Source organism: Coregonus lavaretus (assembly GCF_964263955.1).
Source record: "Coregonus lavaretus genome assembly, chromosome: 2".
Taxonomy (NCBI): domain Eukaryota; kingdom Metazoa; phylum Chordata; class Actinopteri; order Salmoniformes; family Salmonidae; genus Coregonus; species Coregonus lavaretus.
This window is the reverse complement of record NC_139989.1, coordinates 16,690,037-16,717,361: the sequence shown is the minus strand read 5'-3', so window position 1 is coordinate 16,717,361 and position 27,325 is coordinate 16,690,037. Positions and strand designations below refer to the sequence as shown.

At 44.8% G+C, this 27,325-nt stretch overlaps 2 protein-coding genes across 2 annotated transcripts in view; one reads left to right on the top strand and one right to left on the bottom strand.

Annotated features, from left to right (window-relative positions):
• Nucleotides 1-10,378, top strand: part of LOC311100171 (protein scribble homolog) — a 119,661-nt gene extending 109,283 nt beyond the window's left edge. The window contains exons 39-43 of the mRNA XM_084140974.1: nt 1,279-1,418; nt 1,675-1,712; nt 2,193-2,267; nt 6,683-6,737; nt 8,184-10,378. Coding sequence (XP_083997100.1) covers nt 1,279-1,418; nt 1,675-1,712; nt 2,193-2,267; nt 6,683-6,737; nt 8,184-8,296 — 421 coding nt within the window. The 3' untranslated portion in view covers nt 8,297-10,378. The remainder of the gene's footprint in view (nt 1-1,278; nt 1,419-1,674; nt 1,713-2,192; nt 2,268-6,682; nt 6,738-8,183) is intronic.
• Nucleotides 10,379-11,669: 1,291 nt separating this feature from the next.
• On the bottom strand, nt 11,670-26,565 carry kif9 (kinesin family member 9; the record flags this gene model as incomplete). The annotated part of the gene is made up of 19 exons (XM_084180380.1): nt 11,670-11,768; nt 12,080-12,184; nt 12,344-12,459; nt 12,860-13,039; nt 18,951-19,410; nt 19,543-19,683; nt 19,896-19,986; nt 20,827-20,882; nt 23,003-23,107; nt 23,289-23,357; nt 23,730-23,807; nt 23,919-23,983; nt 24,370-24,517; nt 24,691-24,783; nt 24,998-25,081; nt 25,193-25,423; nt 25,644-25,750; nt 25,969-26,134; nt 26,464-26,565. 19 exons carry the CDS (start codon nt 26,563-26,565, stop codon nt 11,670-11,672), a joined length of 2,496 nt encoding a protein of 831 aa, XP_084036506.1.
• Nucleotides 26,566-27,325: the final 760 nt, after the last annotated feature.

Genomic DNA, 27,325 nt, shown 5'->3' with positions numbered 1-27,325 from the left:
GTACAGACACACTTACACAATCACACACGTCACACACACTCATAAAAGGACATTTGAATATGTGTGAACAAAAAAGGGACATAAATCAATATATTCTAAATACTGAGCCAAGTAGAAAACAGCAGGGGCCAGGATTCCTCTTTTCCTTCCCAACCTCTTTTTCTGTGTTTCTACTGTCTTTGCTTTTGTCAAATGTCGTGTTTCTTCTCATCTTTTCCTCATGGAATTGTCAGAGATTCTATCTACTTCTGATCTCCTCCCTCTCACTGTTTTCATCTCTGCTAGACTAGTCTCATTGGTTTTCCCCTGACACTCTCTCCTATTCGTTTCAATGTTTTACCTCCATCTCTGCTTTTTTCCCCCTCTTTTTCTGTGTCCCCTATCCGCCCATCCCTCTGTACGTTTTCCTGTCCTCCTCTCCCTGTCCCCCCTCCCCCTCGTTGTGGGTGCAGGCCCTATGGCCTAGAGGAGGATGTTAGGCAGTATGAGCAGGACCTGGCTAAGAGGCTCTACCAGTCGCGAGTGAGGGCGTCTCAGGGCACCGTGCCGCCCCCTCAGCCCCCAAACGCTGCCTCCTCCTCCGCTGCCTCCCAGCTCAGGTCTGCTCACCTCACCTCACCCACCGGCCCAGGCCCTGACCCGCACACCAATGTGGGGGTTGTGCTGCTGTGGGGTGCCATGGTTTGGGGGGTGTTGAGTTTTAGGGGTCCAAGCAAGTGCACACAACACGACTGTGCTTGCAACTGTGCTTTTCACCGACTGCTTTTGATGTCACCGCTTCTGCACGTGCTGGCTGGCTGCGTCCATTCGCTCAGTCGCTAGGTTTCTCTCTTACTTTGTTACATTCTACGTCTCAATCTCTCTCTCTTTCTTTCTCTCGCTCGTCTCTTGGTTTTAATCCATCTTTCGTCGTACTAACATACAGCCCCCAGTGTGGCTGCAGCAGTCTGTGAGCTGAGGGCCTGTCTAGGTAGTCCTTATCCTGGATGCTGTCTGTCATGCTGGTCTTTATATTGTAGTCTTATTAACGAGCATTTCTGAGTTGAGTGAACCACAGCAGGCCAGGACAAGGAGCACCCAACAGCTGCTGTTGTCTGGTTGTCCTCCCCACTCAATTAGAGCACCGTGCCTTAGTATCCTCTCGCTCTCCCTCACTCTCTCTGGCTCTCTTCTCTGTCACTTCTAGCTCTCTCCTCTTCTCATTCATTCCCTCACTCTTTCTCCCTCTCCTGTCCATCTCTCTATCTGACGGTGTCCTGCGCTCTCTCTCTCCAACAGGATGAAGTCTCTGGAGCAGGATGCTCTGAAGGCTCAGATGGTCATCGCTAAGTCTCGGGATGGAAAGAAGCGTGGGACACTGGACCAGCTGGCCGAGTCACCCTCGCCCGCCCCCACGCCATCCCCCACCCCTCTGGAAGGTACATCAGTGGCTGTCTCTTGTACTCTCACACAGCTCAGCCCCTACATTCATTCACTTTCACTCAATGTCTGTATCCCAAATGGCACCCTATGTCCTATATAGTGCACGACTTTTGACCAGAGTCCTAGGGTGTACTATATAGGGAATAAGGTGCCGATTGGGACGCGGCCTCTCACTCAATACCGCGCCTCAATCATCGATTGGATTCAGACTAATAGTGTCCTAACCCACCTCCATTTTTCTGTCTTGGACAGATTTCAGTCCCCGAGGAGTGACGTCACCAGGCAGACTGGTAAGGATCGAGTTCTCTCCTGCTTTTGTTTGATAAACATCAATCTATTTCAATCTAGGGTCTTGTTGCTTGGACAACCAGAGCTAATTTTAAATGAGAATAACAATGTAACAGTAACTTTTGCCTTCCTTATCTTTTAAGTAGCTGTTCCGGTGAGAGACGTTCCATCATCAAAAGTGTGCTTATTTGTAGACCAAAGTTATTTTTATGGGCTTTAAAGCACATTGACATTTTATCTCCACCATTATACACAATCATCACTGCAGCCAATCAAATGCCAGGATCATCACCACAGCCAATCACATCCCTCTCCCTCCAAAAGCCACACCAGACTGTAGTATGAGTCATCCATCCACCTCCTGCTGCCTCCTCTCTCCTTCACTTTCCCTCTCCCTCTCTTCCCCTTTACCCATCCCTGTCCCCCTTCACTCTCTCCCTCTTTCCTGACCTCTTCCTCATTCCTTTTTGCTGTCCTTCTAGTCCCTGTCGGAAAAGAAGTTTGACTACCGACAGTTTGCTGCCATTCCTTCTTCCAAACCCGTATACGACATCCAGGTATTGCCTGCATGCTGAGCTCCCAGGCCCCAGCCCTCACTTGGCTTTCCCTGCTGCCTCCGCCCAAGTCCCCATCTCTCCCTTCTAGTCCTCCAGTAATCAGACCTTACAGTGCTGGTGGTGCCACTGCTTCTACAGCGGCTGCCATTTTGGCTCTCCACCTGATTTGATTTTTCCCTGCTCCACTGCTCCATTCTGGGCATGTGGCTTGCTAGTTGGAAAAATCATGCTAATACGCTAATAAACCAGTAAGCTACTGACCACGTAATCAAATCAGGCCCTGGGTTTCCTATCAGGATGACCTCTCACCTCCACATAAAGCTTTCCCTCCATCGCTGTTCTCCCACTCACCATCCAACACTCACCAACCAATACCTTTTAAGTTTATTTTCAACCCAACTAACCAGCCAGCCTTCACCAAGCAACATCAACACTCACCAACCAGTGATTTCAGCCCCACTAACCAGCCACCAATCAGAAAAACTGCCCAGATCCTGCATCTCTCCCTCCCTCTCAGCCACTCTCACTCTCACCAGCTCTCCCTCTCTCTCCATGGCTGAGGCTCAGAGCCCGGTCTGTCCTGGTTCCTAATCATGTCTCCCAGTATCAGGCAGACCTAACAACAACACAGCATCCTCTATTTGGGATCTTCTGTCATGCTCTTGACTCCTGGTGCATACAATTTTCCAGTCTATCACTTAACATAACCAACATATTGGTGATGGGAACTTCCTGGGCTAAACAGAATGAGGTCTCCCTAAGCTTGGATCTCAGCCTGCATGGGAAGGAGTCTACAGGGGAAGCAGGGGGTTCCATCGGGGCCAGGGAGACTTGTTTCTCAGTGGTTGTGGTGGTTTTTGGTCCAGTATTTTGTGGTTGTCTGTACTGCTATCAGTCTTATTTCCTGAGTTGGGGGGGGGGGGCTACGGCTTCTTCTGGAATGTTATTTTGTACAGTATTTGTGCATTAAGTGTTTTATCAATCAGTCTTCCACACTGAAAGGCCACCAAATATTCCTCCACTGCTCCCGTTTAATTTGTCCTTGGGGAGTTCTAAATTTAACATGCTGTTCTTAACTAATGAAAATCTAATTGAATTTGTCACATGCTTTGTAAACAACAGGTGTAGACTAACAGTGAAATGCTTACTAACGGGTCATTTTCTAACAATGCAGAGATAAGATAAAACATTTAATAGAAATAGTGACACGAGGAATAAATACACAGTGAATAACAACGAGTAAAAATAACATGGCTATATACTCGAATAGTTCCACCAGTTTGATTAATCATTTGATGTTCTTTAAGCCAGCTTTCCTAGTCTTGATGTGCCTCATGTGACCTAAATCCAGTAGAACTAAAGAGGCCAATATGCTGCTCTGATACTGATATGCTGCCCACTAACTTAGGGGGACACTGGAATGTGCATAACTTCTCTGGCATACGGTTACTGAGATGCTATTTAGTGGGCTTTAACAATGTGTATTGACCTCGGTGTATGTGTGCAACATGTATGGTTGCGTTCTGATTCTCCACTCTTGTCCCAAAGAGTGCACCTGCACATTCCCTATGATGGATTTAAAGGTTAAATCAGGGAGTGTGGAAGTGCTGAAGTGTGGAGACTCGGGACACATGTGGGTATGTGGATGAGTGTTGAATTACATTTACGTCATTTAGCAGACGCTCTTATCCAGAGCGACATACAAATTGGTGCATTCACCTTATAGCCAGTGGGATAACCACTTTACAATATGTTTTTTATTTTATTTATTTGGGGTGGGGTAAGGGGGGGTAGAAGGATTACTTTATCCTATCCCAAGTATTCCTTAAAAATGTGGGGTTTCAAGTGTCTCCGGAAGGTGGTGAGTGACTCCGCTGTCCTGGCGTCGTGAGGGAGCTTGTTCCACCATTGGGGTGCCAGAGCAGCGAAAAGTTTTGACTGGGCTGAGCGGGAACTGTGCTTCCGCAGAGGTAGTGGGGCCAGCAGGCCAGAGGTGGATGAACGCAATGCCCTCGTTTGGGTGTAGGGACTGATGAGAGCCTGAAGGTACGGAGGTGCCGTTCCCCTCACAGCTCCGTAGGCAAGCACCATGGTCTTGTAGCAGATGCGAGCTTCAACTGGAAGCCAGTGGAGTGTGTGGAGGAGCGGGGTGACGTGAGAGAACTTGGGAAGGTTGAACACCAGACGGGCTGCGGCATTCTGGATGAGTTGTAGGGGTTTAATGGCACAGGCAGGGAGCCCAGCCAACAGCGAGTTGCAGTAATCCAGACGGGAGATGACAAGTGCCTGGATTAGGACCTGTGCCGCTTCCTGTGTAAGGCAGGGTCGTACTCTCCGAATGTTGTAGAGCATGAACCTACAGGATCGGGTCACCGCCTTGATGTTAGCGGAGAACGACAGGAAGTTGTCCAGGGTCACACCAAGGCTCTTTGCACTCTGGGAGGAGGACACAACAGAGTTGTCAACCGTGATAGCGAGATCATGGAACGGGCAGTCCTTCCCCGGGAAGAAGAGCAGCTCTGTCTTGCCGAGGTTCAGCTTGAGGTGGTGATCCGTCATCCACACTGATATGTCTACCATACATGCAGAGATGCGATTCGCCACCTGGTTATCAGAAGGGGGAAAGGAGAAGATTAGTTGTGTGTCGTCTGCGTAGCAATGATAGGAGAGGCCATGTGAGGATATGACAGAGCCAAGTGACTTGGTGTATAGCGAGAATAGGAGAGGGCCTAGAACTGAGCCCTGGGGGACACCAGTGGTGAGAGCACGTGGTGCGGAGACAGATTCTCGCCACGCCACTTGGTAGGAGCGACCGGTCAGGTAGGATGCGATCCAAGAGTGAGCCGCGCCGGAGATGCCCAACTCGGAGAGGGTGGAGAGGAGGATCTGATGGTTCACAGTATCAAAGGCAGCAGACAGGTCTAGAAGGACAAGAGCAGAGGAGAGAGAGTTAGCTTTAGCAGTGTGGAGAGCCTCCGTGACACAGAGAAGAGCAGTCTCAGTTGAATGACCAGTCTTGAAACCTGACTGGTTTGGATCAAGATGGTCATTCTGAGAGAGATAGCAAGAGAGTTGGCTAAATACGGCACGCTCAATAGTTTTTGAGAGAAAAGAAAGAAGGGATACTGGTCTGTAGTTGTTGACATCGGAGGGATCGAGTGTAAGTTTTTTTAGAAGACGGAAGGGACATGGCCAGCGGTCAAGGATGAGTTGATGAGTGAGGTGAGGTAAGGGAGAAGGTCACCGGAGATGGTCTGGAGAAGAGAGGAGGGGATAGGGTCAAGTGGGCAGGTTGTTGGGCGGCCGGCCATCACAAGTCGCAAGATTTCATCTGGAGAGAGAGGGGAGAAAGAAGTCAAAGCATAGGGTAGGGCAGTGTGAGCAGGACCAGCAGTGTCATTTGACTTAACAAACGAGGATCGGATGTCGTCAACCTTCTTTTCAAAATCGTTGACGAAGTCATCCACAGAGAGGGAGGAGGGGGGAGGGGGAGGAGGATTCAGCAGGGAGGAGAAGGTGGCAAAGAGCATCCTAGTGTTAGAGGCAGATGCTTGGAATTTAGAGTGGTAGAAATTGGCTTTAGCAGCAGAAACAGAGGAAGAAAATGTAGAGAGGAGGGAGTGAAAAGATGCCAGGTCCGGAGTTTTCCTCCATTTCCGCTCGGCTGCCCGGAGCCCTGTTCTGTGAGCTCGCAATGAGTCGTCAAGCCACGGAGCAGGAGGGGAGGACCGAGCCGGCCGGGAGGATAGGGGATATAGAGAGTCAAAGGATGCAGAAAGGGAGGAGAGGAGGGTTGAGGAGGCAGAATCAGGAGATTGGAGGGAGAAGGATTGAGCAGAGGGAAGAGATGATAGGATGGAAGAGGAGAGAGTAGCGGGAGAGAGAGAGCGAAGGTTGCGACGGCACATTACCATCTGAGTAGGGGCAGAGTGAGTAGTGTTGGAGGAGAGCGAGAGAGAAAAGGATACAAAGTAGAATTCGCACCAAGATGAGCTACTGTATGTGTGCTTAGTCCAGATACCTGTGTAGTGGGCTGGGCTGTGACTTTCTCTGCTGCATTGGTGACTGTGGTTCGGCTCAGTGTCTTGTAACGGTTCCTTGCTTGTGAACAGCTGCTCTCTGTGCTGTACCTGGGTGATGTAACAACCCCCGGAACTGATGGACTAACACAACCTTACCTTTAACCTCCCCAATCCTAACATCAGCCTGACCAGACTGCAGTGGCTGTGGGCAAATGGAACCAACCTACCTACCTTCTCCCCCCCTTGCTGCCACAGTGACTGCCTGGGTCAAGACCCACACCCACCCACTGCCAGTCCTCTAGCCCAACTTGGTGAAGGTGTTCCTGGGATAAAAGGTGGCCACATTCCCTGGTCTTCATCCACTCACACTCTCTCTGTGTCCTTCTCTTGCAGTCCCCTGACACGGTCGACGACATTCAGTTCGTTGACGATGGCTCCAGTAACCCAGGTGAGTGTCTGTTGGTCAGGGTCTAAAAAACCTCTTGACAACAACAGCAAGTGAGGTCCAGTGTCTCTGTTGGTAAATAGGGTACTTTAAGTAGGATTAAGCCCAAGGGTTGCAAAATTCCAGTAACTTTCCCAAAATGGCCAGGTTTTCCAGAAATCCTGGTTGGAGGATTCCCAGATGTCCTGCTTATTCCCTCCTGATACCTGAAAAAGTCCAACCTGGATCTGAAAAACATGGCAATTTTGGGGAAATTACCAGAATTCTGCAGACCTAGCCCATATAATGTACAATATGTTATCCTGATCACTTTTATCTCTTTGATTCAGGTGACTTCCTGGGATAAGCAACTCGTGTTGGTAGGATTCACACACTGCGTGTTTCAGTATGTGTGTGTGTGTGTGAGCACTTTGGCCTGAGTGTGTGTGTGAACTGCTGTGTGTTAATGAGTTGTGTACACATTCTCACTCTAACCCCCGTTAGTTAAGTGTGGAAAACCATAGTGTAGTAGGATGTTCTCTCACTCTCTATGTTCGCTCTCGCTCTCTCGCTCGCGCTCTCACAGCTTTTTAGAGTGGCAGGGCATGGTTTGTCCTGATATGGCTGTAGCCTTTGTAACAGTGTCTGTCATTGTGGTGGCTACAATTGTATCAGGGTAGGGGCGTGGGATGTTTTCCAACGTTGGGAGGGGTTTGCTTTACCATTGATGGCTTCTCCCGCTTACCATTCCTCAGGTGTAGCTAGGACCTTCAAACATGCTACAGTACTGTACATAATGTTTGGTGTGTTAAACTGACACTGCTGATCAAGATCCAGATCCTGTATTAACTCAAATTTACTAAACCAAAGACTTAAAGGGGAAGTTCAGTATTTTGCAACTTAATTTGAGATGGTTCCTCACCTTGAAAGTAGTCTATGGGCCAAGAGAAACTAATCCATGGTTCAGTTTTCTTTAAACAGCCACTACAACCTTAAGCAGACTTTAGCCACTGCTAGCTACTTTCAGGGCGAGGAACCATCTAACATTAAGTTGGTAAAATACTACACTTCCCCTTTAAGACATTGAGCGTCCAAGTATTTCTAATACATTTTCCTTCATTCAATCATTTCACATTTTGCTATTTCTACTTCCAAATGGGACTGGATGGTTTGGTTTGCAGCTGCTGATGTTGTTGGGCTAAGGCTTCCCTTGCAGGTTACTGGGTCTGTTCAGGACCAAGCCTCTCCTTTTCCCCCCTCAGCCCCCTGCCTATTAGGAACTGTATCGCTGGTGTTGCTGGGCAGATTAGCCACGCTTTCTCTCTCTAACCTCTCTCAAAGCAGAGCTTGCTCTTACTGGCCACAGCTCTGACATTGGGGAAAACTGTTGTCACTATGATTCACTGAAAGGTGAACCTAGGTTTAGTCTCCGGGGTGTCATGTTGATATTGGTTTCTCTGTGCCCGCTAGTGCCCGCTGAGGTGCCCACTGCCACCTCGGCGCTGGAGGAGATGGCCCTCTACAGCAACAAGCGCAAGCTGAGGCAGGGCCGCCGCAGCCTGGAGACCGCCGTGCCCACATAACACCTCGCACACACCTATCGCAGGAGACTCGGGTGTGACACACAGAGATGGCGCTGAGTCACTATACACTACACACACTCACAAATTTGGGAGATGCATCCCATGTAACCACTGCAGAGACTATGATGCTGATAATCAACAAACACACACACACCATGTCATATCCTGCGTGCCAGTCTTGCCTTGACAGTCTGAGGATGAGTTGGCATGAACACAAGGCCCAATGTTCCCGATGCCAGGGAGGAGGAGGAGGAGGGCCGGTGAGGCTAGCGTTACGCTTCAAAAAGTTTTCCTTTTTATTTGGGTTATTTTTCTTCAGTTTGCGTTTTAGAAGCTGAATTATATTAACAGGCGACTTATATGTTTTTATTTTTGCGCCTCTGATTTTTGCAGTTTTAAAAGAAAAATGTGTTCTGGAAGAGAGAGGAAAAAAATATGAAATGTCTGGCTGTAATACTAACTTTTCAGATGCTATTTTGGAGGTTTTCAGTGAATAGATTGTGAAATGTCAGGGATTTTAGTGGGCTTCGGGGAGGGGGAGTGTATATATTGTAGGAGGGGGGAACATACTGCTACCTTCACTGCCACATGTGTGCAAGGCATTTTAAACACTACGTACATATCTCGACTGCACTGCCACACTGCTTAGAAAACATTTTTATATTTTTAAATAATTTATTTTGCTTGTATTTTATTACTTCAATCCAAAGCCTCCCCTGTAATACATTGTTGTTAACCTCTGTACTTTTGAGTGCTACCAAACATTGGAGCGGTGCATAGCATTTTATTTATCATAATGACATCAATGCATATAATATCATATTAATTCAAATGTACTTTTAAATACCTTGCATTATTTATAAGGATCTTATGAGGCAAGCACATTTTTTAAATCCATCCTCAACCTGCTTTTTCTTTAACAATGAATACATTTGTTTTCACTTTGTTGATGCACCGGCCTAATCCAGGTTCTGACTGTAGCATGGTACATGTACAGGCTGTCACATACTCTTGTAGGGAAACTGATCCCAGTAAAGCTTGTGATATCAGTGGACCAGAGTAAAGGATCTCTAGCTGTCCTAGACCAGGTTTATCAGATTCTGTCAGATTCCCATTCTAGAGAATGTAACTACACTGGAGAGACCATCAGACATCCATATATTGACAGAAATCAGATAAGCCTGGAGTCGTAATTCAAAATGCCTATCAATTTGGGAACATAAACTCAGTTTCAGCTTCTTCTCCATTTACATTATATGGTACTTTCCCAGCCCTTTTTGGGGACATAATTTGTCAATGTGAATCTCTCATATCTTTCATATCTGGATGGTATTCCAGATTTGGCCGGTGAAGGTAGCAGGTGTTTGCTTATTTTTGTATCTGTCTTTTATTAATTTAAATCTGACACCACTGAAAATCCTTTATTATTGTGTGAATAATGTACAAAATACTAAAAGGAAAGCAAAACTTAATGGTCGGAACTGAGCCAGTCTACTAAGCCACGACCAAGCGAGTGTCTGGACAGGCTCTGGACTGGGGAGCTCTCTCTCTCGCTCTCTCTCTTTCTGCATGTATATTGGCTTTAAATGTGAGAACATGTGGAGGCAGAAGACATTTTGTTAATCCCTCTGGAAATGTATCTCATTCGACCATCATTCTCAATCTGTTTTTCCTCTGCTTTACCTGCTGCTGTCAGTGGATGTTATCTGATTGCAGAGAATCGCGTTTAATTTAATGTACTAATCAGAGCTTTCCGTGTTGCTCTCCCTGAATGAAATTCAGTTTGGTTGATAACATTTGCGAATGGCTGATCTTTTTTTTAAATTTACTGTAGTAGGTAAAACTTTCCAGACAATGGGATTCACTACATTTTTAAGGCAGAACAACTATTTGAACTTTTTTTGGTTACTCTCTTCTTGAATTCTCTTAGGGGGCTGTTGTTTTCCAAACGGGTCGGAGGGGAAGGGCAGAAGTGCTGGGGTCAAGGGTTAGAGCTCATCCAAGACTGTAACTAGTGAATTTGTACAACCAAAGAAGTCTATTTTGTCGTTCAGGAACAATAAAATTTACTTTTCATTTAACAAGCTGATTCATTGCATTGCCTTTGTATTTGTATTTGTAATCCGACACAACCTGCAGTGAACCTATTATTTCTCACGCAGTCAAGGGGCTTGATTAAATCCATAGCTTCTGCGTTGTAGCGCATTTGACGTTTAAAGGCAATGTTACCGCGTTCGCAGTCTGCATTCACGGTAAACGCTGCATATGGTCTGCTCAATCAGAAATTACCTTTAAAGCCAGGCACCACAGGCTGAAATTTAAAATGTGCATTACATTTTTGGTATATAAATGCATTTTACACACATTAGTATTTATGCACAATCTGCTCTGTAAGTATGGTCCTGGAGCGTCTTAACTAAATGAAACCAAAATATTTAGGCTGACTTCATCCAATGTGCAGAAAATAGCGGGATAAGCAAATATTAACATAGTTAATGAGAGTACCTAATTACCATATTTCCATACAGTTCAGAAATTGTTTTATACAAAAAAGCCACGTGTACATTCAACTTGTAAAAGTTGATTGCGATTTGATTAAGAGGGAAAACATATCGTATTAGGGTGTGGTGCCTTTCCTTAAATGTGAACCGCGCTACAATGCAGATCTTCTGTGGTATGGATTGAATCCAACATTATGGATATACTGACAAGATACGTCTCTCCGCCAAACAATGGGAGTCATTGTCCACAACGCAATTTTTTTGCTGACCAAATTCGACACTCATTGCTTGGTGGGTGAAATAAATAAAAAATGCCACCTGCTGAAGGGAGAGATTTTCCGCTGAGTTGGGCCTCTCCCTCTGATTTAAATCGAGCCCAAGGTTTCCTTATTCGATCTTGTTCTGAGGGCAGCACAAATGTGATTGGTTGAATGGTTAGAATCCAGGTGTGGTTAATGTCTTCTAATTAGCTAAATTATTAGTGGGCGGAGCCAATAGTAACAGGTGAGAGTCAAATGGGACAAATCTTGTGATGCGGCATGTTCCTAGTTTGATTGTTCAACTGTCTTTTTTCTTTCCTAACTGTTTTCTAGTTGAATAAACTAGCTTCATAAACTAGAATGCAACAGGTGAGACTAAACAGGAGAAAAGGCTGGACATGTGGCACAGGGTGTAATACGAGGGTTGCCATGCAGCAAGCCCTTGGTTGAAATCCTGGTGTGTATTTTAAGATTACTGCCATAGAAGTAAGCAATCACTTAATCACTAGTAGATCAAATTAAAAACAATGTTAGGTTGCCAGTGTGTCTTTATTCAGGACAACTACGAGGCAATAATTATTGGTGAAATGGATAGAGTCAAGCAGTTCTCCTTCAGATGACGGAGAGAATGGCAGGCAGTTTGGTTCTCCCAGAGCCCCTGGGTGTAGTTTTCTGGACTGGCGCCTGAGACATGGCCTTGCTGTAGTTCCTCTGTACAGATAGGAGACCAGAGGGCAAACAGAACACATTCATTTACTCTCTGGACGCTTCCCAAATTCCTTTATAGTGCACTGCTTTTGACCAGGGCTCTGGTCAAAAGGAGTGCAGGCAATAAGGGTGCCATTTGGGATGAAACCTCTTTGTGGGTGGGGTAACTCACAGGCTTCTAGTGTGTGTGAGACAAAACTGCTATAGTAGTACTGTATGGCTATACTGTTATATTGGTCTGTGTGCGAGTGAGTGACACTGTTACTCATTCATTACCCACAATGAGAGTGTGTGTTTGTGTGTGCGAGACCGACCCTCTGTACAGTCCTGTTCTGCGCATTGTAGAAGGAGATGGCACTGGGACTGTCTGCTAGCAGCTCATAGCGCAGACGCTCAAAGTGCTCCTGCTCATCCTCCTCCTGAGGACAAAACACCATAAGATATTAAGATTGACATTGTAACCATGAAATATCAATGACTTCTCTCCTGTTAAAACCACGGTTGTGTCCCAAATGGCACCCTATTCCCTATATAGAGCAATACTTTCGACCAGAGCCCTATGGGCTGGTCAGACTCACCAGTGCCAGTGCCTTGTACACAGGTACCAGTCCAGGCCTGATGGGTGCTCCAGATCTCAGCATGGCCTGCACCTCCTCAGGAAGCAGGAAAGACTCATTGTACCAGCTCTCAAACTCTGACACACACGAGACATGCTGTCAATGTGGGGCCATCACCCTGTGGCTTTCTGAGAGGTACAGCCGGTCCCAAATCCCTGCCTGCCTCTTCCCCTTGGCCCCTTTTCTCCCCTGCAGATTTGTAAGGCAGAAGCAATATATGGTGGAAACTCCACCACTGCACTGCTTAAATCTATCCAGCCCATACAGATCTGAAACGTTGAGGGGTCAGGGGGCCAAGGGGGAGGAGGGGTAGGTAGCATTTTGGGACCGGCTGGTAGAGTCCTCTTGGTTCATAATAACTTTGTCTCTGTCTATTCAGAATCAGTCATGGAACAACTGTCTTCTCCCATGATACAAGATTGCAGTCAGTGTGGAGAACGGAAGTAGTGGGTGTGATGCCAGAGTTTGAATGCTCACCGGTCAGTAGGCGCGTCCTGCATTGGTCCACTAGGTGCTGGCAGTAGCTGACCTCTGCCTTGGTGCCGCACAGCTCCTCGTACTGCTGCCGGTACTGAGTCTTCAACTCCCTCAGACGCAGGACCAGAGACAGCTCTGCCTCGTCCAGCACTGGAACCCCCTCCGCACTTACAAACTGACCTAGGAGGAGACACACACACACAAGATACAAATATAGCTACAGCAATCAAATGAATTGACCTTTTTTCTGATTGGCATGTGTTTCCAATGATCAACTACTTTAATGCCAATGGCGTGTGAGCTTCCATAGTAAATTCTAGCCCCTTCATCCTTAAGAGTCTATTGACTCGTGCGTCAATCTAAGTAACATAATACAAAAATCCCCATCAAAATCCGTCAGTTTAAGCTAGATATATCCTTCCGCATCTGCGGTGGAAGGTGGCCGAGCTGCAGCAGTGTTTGTCAGACCATGAAACATCCCGAAAATTGATCTTCTCACGGTTTGGCCTACTTTCCACTGTGGAAAGGGGAGCCTCTCACCAACACGACCCACACAAACGAATGGAAGTATGGAGGTAGTTTTGTGCCAACAAAAATAAGGGGTTAGATATAAGACAGACACTTCAAAACCTTATTCCTTATGATTTATTTTTTGACTGTCTTTTTTGCCATTTATGAATGTGTTTCTATGGGCTATAGTAGTAAAAAACCACCAATGTTTCGACATCACTGTGCCTTCTTCAGGATCCTAAAATTCAAAATCAATAGCTAAATGATCCATGGTATGACCATCTTAAAACAATTCCATGTGTTAGCTTAGTAGATCCCCCCCAGTCATCTCTACTTTGGCAAAATGTTAAATGTTCACGTCAAACCACACCACATTTTGGAGTGTATACCACCGTTACATTTTTCATGCGGCTGACAGGTGATAATGATAAATTATGGCGTAATAGCTTACAGTTGTTTTACTGGACTGTACCGGCTTACGTTCACCCCTGTTTGTATTTGAGTATTTCCAAAAGTACATGCCTATACTTTCCAAGTGTATTTCCAAATACATTCTAATATTCAAGTATTTTTGTGTGTGTGTGTATATATATATATATATATATATATACACACACACACAGTAGCAGTCAAAAGTTTGGACACACCTACTCATTCAAGGGTTTTTCTTTATTTTTACTATTTTCTACATTGTAGAATAATAGTGAAGACATCAAAACTATGAAATAACACATATGGAATCATGTAGAAACCAAAAAAAAAGTGTTCAACAAATCAAAATATATTTTATATTTGAGATTCTTCAAAGTAGCCACCCTTTGCCTTGATGACAGCTTTGCACACTCTTGGCATTCTCTCAACTAGCTTCATGAGGTAGTCACCTGGAATGCATTTCAATTAACAGGTGTGCCTTGTTAAAAGTTAATTTGTGGAATTTCTTTCCTTCTTAATGCGTTTGAGACAATCAGTTGTGTTGTGACAAGGTAGGGGTGGTATTCAGAAGATGGCCTTTTACCAAATAGGCTAAGTCCATATTATGGCAAGAACAGCACAAATAAGCAAAGAGAAACGATAGTCCCTCATTACTTTAAGACATGAAGGTCAGTCAATCCGAACATTTCAAGAACTTTGAAAGATTCTTCAACTGCAGTCGCAAAAACCATCAAGCGCTATGATGAAACTGACTCTCATGAGGACCGCCACAGGAAAGGAAGACCCAGAGTTACCTCTGCTGCAGAGGATAAGTTCATTAGAGTTAACTGCACCTCAGAAAGCAGCCCAAATAAATGCTTCACAGAGTTCAAGTAACAGACACATCTCAACATCAACTGTTCAGAGGAGACTGCGTGAGGGATATGGAGAGACATGAGTCTTTCACTTATGCCGACAGGTGTTTCGGTGAGGCTGGGTAAGAGGCTGTTCTTAATTGCCAGTCCCACACCGTGCTGATGTTGTCCACCCAGAGGGTAACCTTTCCAGAAGAAGGTGTAGCCTTCTCCCTCCTCTTTCAGGGAACCTTCATCCAGGAACCTGGTCTCACTCAGGGCAGCAATGTCAATGTTGTAGCACCTTAGTTCTGCAGCAATCAGAGCTGTTCTCCGATGGGGTCTATCGTTATTGTCGTCAGTGTCCAAAAGAGTTCTGTCAGAGAGCGTGTCAGTATGACAGAAACGCCCCTCTTTACCAGAGTGCATAAAAGATTGAGATAAGAATTATCAGACTAGACGGACCTCAAGCTGCAGCTTTTGTCCATATTGGTCCGGACCCTGAAATCAACATGAGGTGAAGACGACAAAGTTGCCTCCACTAATAATCAATGTTACGGCTGAGTAGCTGTTCTAATTACTGTATCTAAGAAGGTGAATTTAAGTGGGACCATCCTGTTACTCTCTTCAAGCCATCGTCTACTACACTGCTCTCATCCCCCCACAGGGGATCATCGACAAGGACAAGTCCTCAGAAGACCACTTCCAGAACAAGTGAAAGTAAACAGACTCCCGAGTGGCGCAGTGGTCTAAGGCAGTGCTAGCTGTGCCACTAGAGATCCTGGTTCGAGTCCAGGCTCTGTCGCAGCCGGCCGCAACCGGGAGACCCATGGGCGGCGCACAATTGGTCCAGCGTCGTCCAAGGTAGGGGAGGGTTTGGCCGACAGGGATGTGGGTTCGTTTCCCACGGGGGGCCAGTATGAAGAAAAACAAACAAACAAACAAACAAAAAAAAAGGATGCATTCACTAACTGTAAGTCGCTCTGGATAAGAGCGTCTGCTAAATGACTAAAATGTAAATGTAAATGTAACTAAGAAGAAGGACATTGTGACCTCTTGTGGACAACCTGAGCCTTACATCTAAAAGGCCATCTGAAAGAGAAGGCCCTATCGACCCCTTCCCACGAAGGCCTGGGTCCAACAGAGATACAGTGGGGGAAAAAAGTATTTAGTCAGCCACCAATTGTGCAAGTTCTCCCACTTAAAAAGATGAGAGAGGCCTGTAATTTTCATCATAGGTACACGTCAACTATGACGGACAAATTGAGAAGAAAAAAAATCCAGAAAATCACATTGTAGGATTTTTTATGAATGTATTTGCAAATTATGGTGGAAAATAAGTATTTGGTCACCTACAAACAAGCAAGATTTCTGGCTCTCACAGACCTGTAACTTCTTATTTAAGAGGCTCCTCTGTCCTCCACTCGTTACCTGTATTAATGGCACCTGTTTGAACTTGTTATCAGTATAAAAGACACCTGTCCACAACCTCAAACAGTCACACTCCAAACTCCACTATGGCCAAGACCAAAGAGCTGTCAAAGGACACCAGAAACAAAATTGTAGACCTGCACCAGGCTGGGAAGACTGAATCTGCTGTAGGTAAGCAGCTTGGTTTGAAGAAATCAACTGTGGGAGCAATTATTAGGAAATGGAAGACAAACAAGACCACTGATAATATCCCTCGATCTGGGGCTCCACGCAAGATCTCACCCCGTGGGGTCAAAATGATCACAAGAACGGTGAGCAAAAATCCCAGAACCACACGGGGGGACCTAGTGAATGACCTGCAGAGAGCTGGGACCAAAGTAACAAAGCCTACCATCAGTAACACACTACGCCGCCAGGGACTCAAATCCTGCAGTACCAGACGTGTCCCCATGCTTAAGCCAGTACATGTCCAGGCCCGTCTGAAGTTTGCTAGAGTTCAGAAGAGGATTGGGAGAATGTCATATGGTCAGATGAAACCAAAATAGAACTTTTTGGTAAAAACTCAACTCGTCGTGTTTGGAGGACAAAGAATGCTGAGTTGCATCCAAAGAACACCATACCTACTGTGAAGCATGGGGGTGGAAACATCATGCTTTGGGGCTGTTTTTCTGCAAAGGGACCAGGACGACTGATCCGTGTAAAAGAAAGAATGAATGGGGCCATGTATCGTGAGATTTTGAGTGAAAACCTCCTTCCATCAGCAAGGGCATTGAAGATGAAACGTGGCTGGGTCTTTCAGCATGACAATGATCCCAAACACACCGCCCGGGCAACGAAGGAGTGGCTTGGTAAGAAGCATTTCAAGGTCCTGGAGTGGCCTAGCCAGTCTCCAGATCTCAACCCCATAGAAAATCTTTGGAGGGAGTTGAAAGCCCCAAAACATCACTGCTCTAGAGGAGATCTGCATGGAGGAATGGGCCAAAATACCAGCAACAGTGTGTGAAAACCTTGTGAAGACTTACAGAAAACGTTTGACCTGTGTCATTGCCAACAAAGGGTATATAACAAAGTATTGAGAAACTTTTGTTATTGACCAAATACTTATTTTCCACCATAATTTGCAAATAAATTCATTAAAAATCCTACAATGTGATTTTCTGGAGAAAAAAAAATCTCAATTTGTCTGTCATAGTTGACGTGTACCTATGATGAAAATTACAGGCCTCTCTCATCTTTTTAAGTGGGAGAACTTGCACAATTGGTGGCTGACTAAATACTTTTTTTCCCCACTGTACACGACGAAGACCTCTAACACGTAAATACATGCACTGCTTTTTTTCCCCAAACGGGCGGCAGTTCCGGGCAAAGTATTAGGATTACTGTGAGCGTAGGTCCATGTGTATCCAACTGTTCTCTCTCTCTCTCTTTAACTCGCCATCTTTTGTAACAAGTGTCATATTGTGTTAGTCCGCTAGGGACCCGTTTTCATTGTATTAAGTTTCTAATCCCTACCTATACCATCTACGTGTTTGTATCTTGTGTTATCATTTTTAATTAGGTAGTAAATAAATAATTAAATCAATGTGTGTGGTAAGGAATGATCAGTAAGACCCGGGTTCGTGCAGACTTAAAGCGTCTACGACTTTCAGAATGAGATTGATATGAGGTCAATTATGAATAAATGACTATTAAATGATAAGAGATATCTAGATAGCTTTAGAGTTAATTCGGTAAACGGTAACTCGTTAAACAACTTTTCCCGTGGTGCCCCAAATTCCTAATGAGTTAATTGTTACATGATTAATTTAATCTAGTAACAATTAAACGTAGTAGGTAATTATTCGATAAATAATAGTCATCACAATAATGAAAGTCACGTCAGGACAGCTATAAGCGGAAACGTTCCAATAGCGGGAAAACACCATTATCAAAAGTGACCTCAAATGCGATTATGCATGTAATACTTTTATTATAAAGGTGCATTTTTATGGTGAAGATTATCTTCCCCATACATGAAACCCACGCGCTGCTTATGTATGCCAGTTAGGCTCTAAACCCCTTGTAAAGCATTTTAATGTGCTTAATTTTAAGATGTTTTTTGGCCACTTTAGTTGTGATACAAACCTTATCAAAACATATAGGCCTATGGGCTAGGCTACATGAGGTGTGCGACTATGATTAGAAAAAGTCGCAAAAAAAAGGCTGTTTCTTATGCTGGGCATCATTCACAAGTGATAGGCTAATATTGTCACCTATCAGACTATTCTTGATTTAATCTTGTCTTTACATATACTAAATAATATGTGTGAAATTGATCATGCACCTGTCTTGAAACAGGGGCAGCGGGAAAAAATACATGTAATCTATGCACTTAAATAGCGGATGGAGGAAGCTTTTCCCGTGGTTCATCTTCATGCCAGCCAGGTAGGCTATACTCTTGTTGTAAAGATAAGGAATGTGCTTAATATTAGGAAAGTTTAGAAATAAATATAGTAGGCCTAACCTATAGAAAGCTGATCCTCTTCTATTTAGTAGAGGCCATCACTCTGTTTTCGCACGCAATTGCATAGCCTATAGAAATGTTGCGCAACATGAGCTCATGAGCTCTCATGAAGTGTTTGATTCGATTTTCGAAGACATTTGCATTGATGTCAGTGAGATTAGAGGGACAATAGAGTGCTGAGTACCAGGCGGTTAGCAAGTTTGGTAGGCTACTAATGACCAGCAGCAGCATCAGAGCTTGGAGAAGCCTAATTACTGTGACTAAACGGTCACGTGGAATTTGACTGCTTTCATGACTCGTGACCGCCGGTGTGGCGGTAATACAGTCACCGCAACAGCCCTAGGTGTGACACACCTACACACACAGTTTTGAGCTCCCATACCCTGGCTCTGTCTCTTGTCTCTCCACTGGCGCAGGGCGGTGCTGGTGCTGTCAATCTCTCTCTTGGCCGTGTTCACACCCTCTGTCAGCTCCCGGAGGCGGGCGCGGCGCTCCAGCAGCACCAACTTGTTCTCCTTCAGGATGCGGTTGATCTCGCTGCCCCGCTCTGCCTTGAAGTCCTCAAAGGCCTCTGCCTTAGGGGGAGGGGAGCTGGAGGGGAGAAACACTGGATCAGACATGTTGGCCCTGTGCATAGAATAACACATGTAATATGCAAGACAGATGTTGTATAAAGGGACATAGGTGTGTGTATACTCAGGCCTAAGGGGTTCCTGTGGTCCTTGAGGCTCCTGGCTCTGTGGGTCATGCTCGCGGCCCTCACGGTCTCTTTGGACCGGGTTCACAGATTCCACTGGCTTCCCTGGACCAGGACTCCTTCCTTCCACAGCCTCCTTCCTCCCCTGGCTGGACAGTCACAGTTGGGGGGTTACATTAAAAGATGGTCTTGACATTGGCTTTCAAAGAGAAGGGAGGGATTTGACAGCGATGTTACTGAGGCAGCATTAATGGACTGTCCTCAGGAGTCAGGACACTGACCTTGCTAGCTCTTTAGTCTTAATGGATTTGGTCCTGCCTGGAGACAGGGGCCGAATGTGCCTCTCTGATGGAGCCGCCACCCCCACCCCAAACCCATGGCCCTCCACCATGCCCACCGTGCCTTGGGAGCCCCGTGACTATGGCACAATGTAACAACAGAATTAGTTTAAAAACTGTATGAACAACTTTTGAGCCTTGCGGCTAAATCAACGTTACGGAAAATGAGAACAGGTTTGCAATTGACCCTCCTGCTTAAACAATATAAACAAATTCACCACTGACATATGCAAGAGGTTTGAAGCAGCACCATCTTGGTGGCCACTGGTCCAGGCATCAGGCAGGGACTGACCTTGGCTGCAGTGGAGGCAGCTGTACTCTGGGCTTTCTCCACCAGGGTGTAGTTCTGACACAGCTGGGCCTTCACCTTCTGCTCCTGCTGCCTGTTCAACACACAACACTTAACACATATGCTAAACTGACCTCAACACCCATAACATAAACTGATCTTATCATTGGTTGCCTGGTGAGCGTTACTCATGCTGGCAAAGATCTAGTATTAGCTTAATCTCCCCAATCCTGACCTTTATTTTATTTAACTTTATTTAACCAGGTAAGCCAGTTGAGAACAAGTTCTCATTTACAACTGCGACCTGGCCAAGATAAAGCAAAGCAGTGCGATAAAAACAACACAGAGTTACATATGGGGTAAAAAAACAAAGTCAAAAAATACAACAGAAAATATATATACAGTGTGTGCAAATGTAGCAAGTTATGGAGGTAAGGCAATAAATAGGCTATAGTGCAAAATAATTACAATTAGTATTAACACTGGAATGATAGATGTGCAAGAGATTATGTGCAAATAGAGATACTGGGGTGCAAAAGAGCAAAATAAATAACAATATAGGGATGAGGTAGTTGGGTGGGCTAATTTCAGATGGGCTGTGTACAGGTGCAGTGATCGGTAAGGTGCTCTGACAACTGATGCTTAAAGTTAGTGAGGGAGATAAGAGTCTCCAGCTTCAGAGATTTTTGCAATTCGTTCCAGTCATTGGCAGCAGAGAACTGGAAGGAATGGCGGCCAAAGGAGGTGTTGGCTTTGGGGATGACCAGTGAGATATACCTGCTGGAGCGCAGACTACGGGTGGGTGCTGCTATGGTGACCAATGAGCTAAGATAAGGCGGGGATTTGCCTAGCAGTGATAACCATTAGTGGGAAATATGTCAAATTGTCCTTAGATCAGCATCTAGGGGTAACTTCAACCAACTCAATTACTCACTGCATAGCCTGCTTGAACTGGGCAAACACTTCCTGGATCTGCCTGATGCTCACAATCTGTGGAGAGAAGTCAGACATGGGGGAGATAAAACAGTATGAAATCACCCATGCAAGAAGTTAGCTCTATGACATTGCATTGATTCATCGACACTCCCTCCACTACTGCCTTTCTGAACTGCCTCAGCACCCTATCAACTGTAGAAGATCATCGTCTAAGTCAAGACATGCCACTGCCAGAACCCTAAACAGAGGGATACAATTTTAGTGCCTTATAACCATATGTGGTGTGGCCATCTCCGCCATGTTACCTACAGTGGAAGTCGGAAGTTTACATACACCTTAGCCAAATACATTTAAACTCAGTTTTCACAATTCCTGACATTTAATCCTAGTAAAAATTCCCTGTCTCAGGTCAGTTAGGATCACCACTTTATTTTAAGAATGTGAAATGTCAGAATAATAGTAGAGAGAATTATTTATTTCAGCTTTGATTTCTTTCATCACGTTCCCAGTGGGTCAGAAGTTTACATACACTCAATTAGTATTTGGTAGCATTGCCTTTAAATTGTTTAACTTGGGTCAAATGTTTCGGGTAGCCTTCCACAAGCTTCCCACAATAAGTTGGGTGAATATTGGCCCATTCCTCCTGACAGAGCTGGTGTAACTGAGTCAGGTTTGTAGGCCTCCTTGCTTGCACATGTTTTTTCAGTTCTGCCCACACATTTTCTATTGGATTGAGGTCAGGGCTTTGTGATGGCCACTCCAATACCTTGACTTTGTTGTCCTTAAGCCATTTTTCCACAACTTTGAAAGTATGCTTGGGGTCATTGTCCATTTGGAAGACCCATTTGCGACCAAGCTTTAACTTCCTGTCTTGAGATGTTGCTTCAATATATCCACATAATTGATGCCATCTATTTTGTGAAGTGCACCAGTCCCTCCTGCAGCAAAGCACCCCCACAGCATGATGCTGCCACCCCCGTGCTTCACGGTTGGGATGGTGTTCTTCGGCTTGCAAGCAACCACCTTTTTCCTCCAAACATAACGATGGTCATTATGGCCAAACAGTTCTATTTTTGTTTCATCAGACCAAAGGATATTTCTCCAAAAAGTATGATTTTTGTCCCCATGTGCAGTTGCAAACCGTAGTCTGGCTTTTTTATGGTGGTTTTGGAGCAGTGGCTTCTTCCTTGCTGAGCGGCCTTTCAGGTTATGTCGATATAGGACTTGTTTTACTGTGGACATAGATACTTTTGTACCTGTTTCCTCCAGCATCTTCACAAGGTCCTTTGATGTCCTTTGCTGTTATTCTGGGATTGATTTTTTTGCACCAAAGTACGTTCATCTCTAGGAGACAGAATGCGTCTCCTTCCTGAGTGTTGTGACGGCTGCGTGGTCCCATGGTGTTTATACTTGCTTACTATTGTTTGTACAGATGAATGTGGTACCTTCAGGCGTTTGGATATTGCTCCCAAGGATGAACCAGACTTGTGGAGGTCTAACATTTTTTTTCTGAGGTCTTGCCTGATTTCTTTTGATTTTCCCATGATGTCAAGCAAAGAGGCACTGAGTTTGAAGGTAGGCCTTGACATACATCCACAGGTACACCTCCAATTGACTCAAAGTATGTCAATTAGCCTATCAGAAGCTTCTAAAGCCATGACATCATTTTCTGGAATTTTCCAAGCTGTTTAAAGCCACAGTCAACTTAGTGTATGTAAACTTCTGACCCACTGGAATTGTGATACAGTGAATTATAAGTGAAATAATCTGTCTGTAAACAATTGTTGGAAAAATTACTTGTGTCATGCACAAAATAGATGTCCTAAATGACTTGCCAAAACTATAGTTTGTTAACAAGAAATGTGTGGAGTGGTTGAAAAACAATTTTTAATGACTCCAACCTAAGTGTATGTAAACTTCCGACTTTGACTGTATGTGACCCACTTGTTGTGTGTATGTACTGACATGTATGTGTAACTGATAGATACACACACACACACTACATCTTAGTGTTAAATATATGTAAATTGTAAAGTATTTTGTCTCTAATGTATTTTTTGTTATGTGTCGGACCCCAGTAAGACTAGCTGTCGCCATTGGCGGGGATCCTAGTAAATCAAATAAAAAATCCATCTCTCTACTCATAGAGAATGTTAGTCTCAGGGGGTTCTCACATTGATCTCGTCCAGGCTGCCCTCCAGATACCTCTGCACCTGACTCTGGATCTCTGCAACCTGGGTCTCTGACAGCGTGTCGTAGGACATGCCCATGCGGTTAGCCTGCACACCAGCACACAATCACATACTCCGGTCGTATTCTCTAGTAAAACCATAGCCTGGGTCTAAGACCGGTTTGTGTTGTCTCAACAAACAAATCTGGGACTCAGGCTAGTAAAAACCAAGCAATACTTAATACTTCAACATTGAACTCTTCTTTCCTTCCTTCCTTGAGGTTACTCACCAGTGTGTTGTGAATGCACAGCTCCTGTTTCAGCAGCTGGATCTCCTTCTCCAGCTTCCTGACCTGGAGCTGCACAAAACAACACACATCCAATCAGACCTGGAGCTGCACAAAACAACACACACATCCAATCAGATACCATTCAACCCTGGCTAATCACTGCACAGGTCTTGCCCCATAACAATACAGTTATCAATACAATGCCAGTCCTTCAGTTACTGCAATGCTGTTCATCTGTAGGGAGTGTTATCGTCAAGGTATAACCTTTACAGAAACAATCCTACAGGATTCCTTCAAGGTAAAAATGGTATTTGAAACAGGTTTTCAAAGGAATATAATCAATGGACAAAACAGTCAATATGATATAGAGTTATAGTAATGAATACGCTTTCATAATCCAAATGTGTTCTGGTGTGTGAAGTTGAGATATAATAATCTCACCACAGGGTCAGTGTGTTCGTTGACGGCAGGGTCCATCTGTACACACTTCATCCTGCTGGCGAAGCGCAGTGTGGACAGCTACAGTAGAGACAGAGCAGATCACACATCACAGGTCTCTACTTTACCATAGGAAACTACACTTAACTAGGACTACAGGAAGAAGCAGTTCTCACATAGCTCCATACTTACTGTCTCTTCTATCTGAGAAGCCTCTCCATAGATGTTGGCCACCAGCACTGTGTTGCAGTTCCCACCTATAGAGAGGAGAGCGGATTATATTGATCTTATGACTACCACTCCCAGACAGTCCCAAAAATTGCTCTTGCTAAGAATCTGTCTGTGTTTTATTTTGACCATTTTGAATGAAAACAATCACAGTAAAGTACTTAATTGTTACCCAGAAATAATTTGATATTGAGATAAAAATGGCTGCATTGGACCTTGAAATGACTTGGACCACAAATTGATAACTTGACCAGGGTTGGTGACCATTTCTCTTGTCTCTGTATTGATTTGGCTTTGGTGGATGTGGTACCAATGTCCTCAGCCAACACTCAAAAACTATTGAACCCTTTGACAGAGACAGTATTTCCTTCTGGTACTGATCTCCTAACCCCCAGACTCTGTGGGTTTGGCTCACCTAATGAGTCCTTGAGGGCGTGGGTGAGTTTGGTCTGTCTGAAGGGGACGTGGTCCCTGCGTCGGTCTGCCAGGGCCAGGATGGCCTGCTCCAGGAACAACAGGGACTTGTTGATGTACATGGCCTCCTTCAGCACCTGGCCCTCAGACTGGTCACAGAGAGGAGAACACAGTTGGACATGGGGGTTAGCGCTAAGAACTGTCAGGAACTGGTGGCTTTTGTCTTGAAAACTTGAAATCCACTCATTGCAATACAATACATAGACTGTAAAAATTACACTATATGAGAAAAAGTCAGGTATGAGGACACTTTGAAACTCACTCCGGTTTTGCCCAGCCTTTCTGACCCGGCTAAGTCCACCAGATTCAGCTTGGAAGTGACATACTTTGCATCAGACAGAGTACGGGAGCGAGACTGTAAAACACAAATTGATAACATAAATTGACACATTACAGAACTATAGAATGGCTGCCACACAGTACACATTGCAATATACTGTGTTTTTATACATTTACATTTACGTCATTTAGCAGACGCTCTTATACAAGACAACATTATACAATACTGTCCATTAATGAGGCTGGTGAAAATGCAGTAAAGCAGTGAGGTGTGTCTAAGCCATCCTTACCTCAATGTGGACAGTGAGAATGCAGTGAGATCTGGAGGAGTTCTTGTTCAGGGCATGAGCTCCGATGATGCGATGCATCTCTCCCTGAATGTAGCGCAAAGAAGACCCTTCGTCACACAAATATCCATCACCTGTCCAGATGTACAACACTTCAGATGCACAACATATATTTACATACAGGTATTTAACACTCACCTCAAAGAGCAGGTTAAGGGCCTCCTCCTCGCTGTGGACGGGGTGCAGGGACAGCCCCCTGACTGATACCCCTCCCCCTGCCTCCTCCACCACCACCATGCCCCCTGGCCCTACCCTTGGGCAACCCCGTACAGATGCCAGCAGATCCACCAGAGTCTCATTGTAGATCTCCAGGAAGGACAAGTGGACACTGAAGGCGTGGTCCAAACGCTGCTCCACCTCATGGAACACCTGATCAGAGACCAGGGAGAGAAGAACAGAAAATGTGTGTGGAGACTGAGAGCCATTCAGAAAATGTGTGTGGAGACTGAGAGCCATTCACTTTGGTGCATTAGACTAGGGCAGGGAAAACAACTGGTAGCCAATGTAATCCAGGGTTGAATGACTTCTAGTGCGCCAGGTGACGTAAATTGTCGGTAAGTGTCGGGTGATGTAAATTGTCCTGGTCTACCTCCTGTAGGGCCCGAGGAATGATCCCTCTCTGTTTGTAACTCTCTGTGGCTCCAGTCATGGTGTACGTCTTTCCTGCCCCCGTCTGCCCAAAACACATCACAGTGCCTAAGAGAAAAACAAGCAAGATTTGGGGGGAAAGGTTTCACCTCAGGTTTTTGGTTGCATGGAAGAACTAACTACCTAGCCTGTTTACCCACCTGACTGTTTCTACATTCAACATGAGCTACATTCTTGCATTGCCATTGGCTTTGAGCAGAATCAGACTGGTATACAAGCAAATTATGACCATGGTAGTGTAAAACATGGGGACAGAGTTAGCCTACCGTTGTACCCCTCCAGGGCTCCCAGCACCACCCCTCGCCCAACGCGGCCATATACCTCCTCCTGGGACACATCATGCAGCACCCCGTCCAGCCGGAACGACCAGGAGCTCAGCTGGTTGTTCACCACTCCCTTCCTGGAGTCCTTCCTCTGGTGGACACTCACTGTCTGAGAGAAGATCATCACACAGATAGCCATGTTGAAGCAATTATAAGAATCTGCTCATCAGCTCCTTCAACAAACTAACCTGTTTAGGGTTAATGATGTGGTTTGAGATCAATATGATATCATATGTCTCATTTATGCATATTGCTGTGCTATTTTAAATGAAATACAGAATCTGTAATTTCAACAACCTATAACCTAAACCTTGCCACATTGTATGGTAAGATTCGTTAAGTTACTCACCACTCTCAAATTCAGAGTTTAAAATGTCACGTTTACATAATGCAAATGACATTGGGTGGGAAACTGCAGCATTACACTGTAAAACATACCTGTCTGTCAGGTAGGTATTGAATGAGCTCTTGAGCAAAATTTGCAGTCGGTCGGCTTCGAATAAACACCCTCACTTCACTGCCGACATGGGCAATCATCATGGCATTTCTAGAACGATAAAAACAGGTCCAAAGCAAAAGTAATGCATGTTGTGGACCACATAGCTAAGTTAGCTAGCTACTGTTAGCTAGCAACTTAAGAACTTTGGCAAAAACATATTTACTTACCCGTATTTTTTGCTAATTTGTAAACATCAAACGTGTTTTTCTAGCTAGTAAATTAATCAGCTGTTTAGTGGCTTGTATCCACGAAATCAAAATGTTCCCATATGTTGACGTCTATTGTCATGGAAACGGTGGGCGTGTTTGTGTGATCCTGCGTGGGAGACACATAAAATGAATGAGTAGAATAGTCCGGGCCTGAGCGTCAAAATATTAAACGTGTCAACTCCAGTACCTGGAATTTGCACAAATTCAAGTTTTCTAGATTCAAATCCATTTAATTACAAATATGTTTTTTTTCTTCAATTACACTTCAGACAGTCGAAATTCCAATTCCATTCCAAAAAGGATGGTTTTCTTTTTTAATTCCAATTAAATTCTAATTCAGATAGTATACATTCCAATTCAATTCGAATTCCATTCCAAGGATGGTTATTTTTCAATTCCAAATCAGAAAGTCTAAATTCCAATTCAATTTATTTTAAAGATTGCTGCAATTCAAATTCAATTCCAAGTAAATTGGAATTACACATTTAATTGGAATTGACCCCAACCCTGGAATCCAGTCTATTTCCGCCATTGCATGTACATGTTCCACATCATCAGACATGATATCACAGCCTACTTGCCATTTCCCACA